This window comes from Clytia hemisphaerica, unplaced genomic scaffold, assembly GCF_902728285.1.
Source record: "Clytia hemisphaerica strain Z4C2 unplaced genomic scaffold, Clytia hemisphaerica genome assembly, whole genome shotgun sequence".
NCBI classification, from domain to species: Eukaryota; Metazoa; Cnidaria; class Hydrozoa; order Leptothecata; family Clytiidae; genus Clytia; species Clytia hemisphaerica.
This window is the reverse complement of record NW_027104502.1, coordinates 141,356-144,531: the sequence shown is the minus strand read 5'-3', so window position 1 is coordinate 144,531 and position 3,176 is coordinate 141,356. Positions and strand designations below refer to the sequence as shown.

The 3,176-nt window shown below is 33.6% G+C and overlaps 1 protein-coding gene across 1 annotated transcript; it reads right to left on the bottom strand.

The window, feature by feature from the left end:
* Positions 1 to 1,945: 1,945 nt before the first annotated feature.
* Positions 1,946 to 2,951, bottom strand: LOC136821801 (uncharacterized). Its single transcript, XM_067078018.1, has 3 exons — positions 2,895 to 2,951; positions 2,453 to 2,648; positions 1,946 to 2,265 (listed from the first exon to the last, which is right to left on the bottom strand). Exons 1-3 carry the CDS (start codon positions 2,901 to 2,903, stop codon positions 1,946 to 1,948), a joined length of 525 nt encoding a protein of 174 aa, XP_066934119.1. The 5' UTR covers positions 2,904 to 2,951.
* Between the last annotated feature and the right edge of the window lie 225 nt (positions 2,952 to 3,176).

The following is a 3,176-nucleotide window of genomic DNA, read 5'->3' as shown; positions in this document are numbered from 1 at the left end:
TTTAAGATTCGAACGAAAACATTCGACTGAAGTTCCCGTCGAAATTATGCACATCAAAATAAAGAAAATTTTTAAAATAATTACAAGTTTTTATTGCATAAATTGATAAAAAGAACTGTTTGGTTTTCACGAAACGAACGAAAGTGCCGAAAGCTGAATTTATTTGCTTTGGATCCTGTCACGTGTGTGTCGAGTAGTTTTGTAATAATTTCTATATATTTCATCAGTTTTAATTTCACTGACTTTTTGGAAAGAATGGAGTAAGAGCTCATCAAAAAATAGTTTTTTTAATGTTTTTCCATTATTTATTCCGAGAGTTCAGTTCTTTACAGCTGTTTTGTTTTGATTTTCTCACGCTGCTTACCCAAATGTTAACCAATTTTTATTTAGAGTCGTCTTAAGGCCTCATAACACCCCTCTCTCATTGCATTCTTAATAAATTTTCCGATCCAAAGAGGGGTTAGCCATTTCCAAACTCCTTTCCAATCTCGAGTTATCGCGTTTTTTTTGTTTTGATGACGTCATCAACTGAAAATGGCTAAAGATTCAGCCAAATTTGAAAATCGTACTCAAGCCTTATAAACCCTCCCATCTTATTCCCCATAAAATCCCCGATGGAATGATGAGTCAACGACCTCCCAATTCCTTTCCAATCTCGAGTTATTTTTTTGTTTTGATGACGTCATCAGCTGAAAATGGCTAAAAATTCAGCCAAATTTGAAAGTCCTTTTCAAGTCTCATAAATCCTCCCAACTTATACCGCCATAAAATTCCCGATAGATCGAGGGTTCAACGACCTCCAAACTCCTCTTCAAACACGAGATATCGCATTTTGAAGTTTTTCCCAAACCCGTGACGTCATTGGGTCCCTTTACCCCTAATGTTATCAACAGTTAATTCGCGAATTTTGAATTTTTTGCGGTCAACAGGTACCTTATGCCCCATAGCCTATACTAGACGTCACCCGCGTTTTTTCTAAGTCTAGGGCTAGCTGGGTTGCCAAAAATAATCGGTCTAGGGTGAAATTTACAAAACCGCTCTTTAAAGTGGCACTTGAATACCTCATGAGCAATTGCTATTTCACATTTGGTAATAAAATCTTTAGACAAACAATAGGTATTCCGATCACGGATGTTAGTTATCTCGGTGAAATTCAGTCTGCGCATGCGCGAGTTACTAACGAAAACCTTCAACAAGAAGACAAAATGGCGATTGGCCGAAAAATTGAAGGCTGTAAATTTTGAAACTTTTGGCTTCTCTATGGAGAGTAATATGGAAGTTTTTGGTCTATATTTTGAGACATTGATTCTTGGAGTCGATCTGAATAGATTTTCTATTTCAAAATATCGAAAACTCAACTTCGTCTTTCTAATTTCAAGGTTTTAGAATTCTCCACTTTTTCAGCCAAAAAACAACAATAGTCTTGATAATTCTCAATAACATTAATTTCAAAATTTTTCAACTAAAATCCTTTCTTTTTGAGTATCTCAATATGTTTTTTTGCAAATCTGTCAGATCAAAAATTTCCTAACATTTTTTAAGGGGGAGTTATAGCTTCAGTTTTCATAGGTTGGTTTCTCCTTAAAAAAATCAGACTTGACTGTTATATTCCATCAAATAATCTCTTTTTTAGTAGCTTTCAACTGCATTCTATGTCACAATTTTGATGATATTGATTGGAGTAACTTGTAAGTAGAAAAATTCACTATTTATAACATGAACAGGCTTAAAAAATTGAATTTGACCTTTGTACTGTAAGTACAAAAAAAATATAAATATAATCATGAATGCAAATTTAAACTTTATATATACATTATGAACAAGTGTACAATTTTGATAAAAAGTGGATTTTTTAAAGATAAATAAATACTAGAGGAACTGTGAAGGATATTCAATGTAAAAATTAGTTGTGTTGTATAATGCTTTAAAATCAATAATATATATATTACTCTTCAGGTTTATGTTTTCGCTTGCGTGTTGGAGGTTTTGGAACAGTTACCCGAACTTCTGGTGCAACTCGGAGGAGATGCTGCTCGACCATGGTCTGTAATCGTTTTTCAGCAGGTTTGTGAGATGCATATGTTTTTCGAAGACTATTGAACTCTGGATGAATACTCTCCGCACCTTGTTCCCCATACATACCAAGACCAATACGCCACTTTTTGATGAACTTTAGAATGTGACACTCGAGCATATGAAGTTTGATTGTGATTGATTGTTTAAAGTTATCACGGTAGTGCACAAAGAACTTTTTGATTGCTGTATCTGATGAAAAAGACAAGGATCCTGGTAAGTGGAACTTATACTATACAAATTTCCAATATTAATTCCCCTTTTTAAAATCACCAACCAAAGAGACATTATGGTTGGTACGGACAGAATTTTGAATGTTTAATTTAAAGCGGGTATTCAAAAATAGACAATCATACTGGATATCACAAAAAAAACATACCTAGCTGCTGAATTTTTTCATCATTGAAATAATCAGATGAGTTCATGAGTCGATGACAAACACCATAATTATCCATCAATTCTTTAAATCTCTTGCTGATATCACATGCACGTATGTGGGCAGGGGTGTCGATCAAACCAAATTCATCGTAAACTAGTTTAGGAATGCTGTGACATAGCTTGCGAATGTTTTTTTCCTGAAAGATAGAAGTTTTAAACATTGTAAGTGGATTAAATTAAATTTGGTCTTACTTCACATCATGAATTTTTTAGGTACTTGGTAGGATATGGAAATTAGCTCCAAGCAAAATTTTTGATATTGCTCCACAGTAATTATATCTAAATTGTATATTTCATGAAAAAAGAGCATTTTTACGGTCTTTCGCATTTTTAAAATTTTCAAAAGGATTTTTATCAATGTATCTTGGACTTTTGATACGTACGTGCAACATTTTATGAACATCGTTTCCTATAAATGATCTTCCGTGATATGCCTGTCTTTGAACACCGAACGATTGTAGAACCTCGTCAAGTTTTCTGTAGCAAGGACCACAACTGGCATTGATTGTCAATTCATTCTCTAACTCGTCAATCTCTGCAAGCTGAAAAGAAAGTTAAAATATACCTTTTTGGAACTGGCTTTTTTAGTGGTTGAAAAGAAAATCAGAAAATTGAATTTCCTAGGAAATAATTCTTTTCAATTTTGACCTTTTTCGGACCAACTT

Coding starts and splice junctions, on each gene's coding strand:
- LOC136821801 (XM_067078018.1), bottom strand. Junction 2,266..2,452: donor TGAAAAAATTCAGCAGCTAG/GTATGTTTTTTT, acceptor CTTTTTCATCAG/ATACAGCAATCAAAAAGTTC.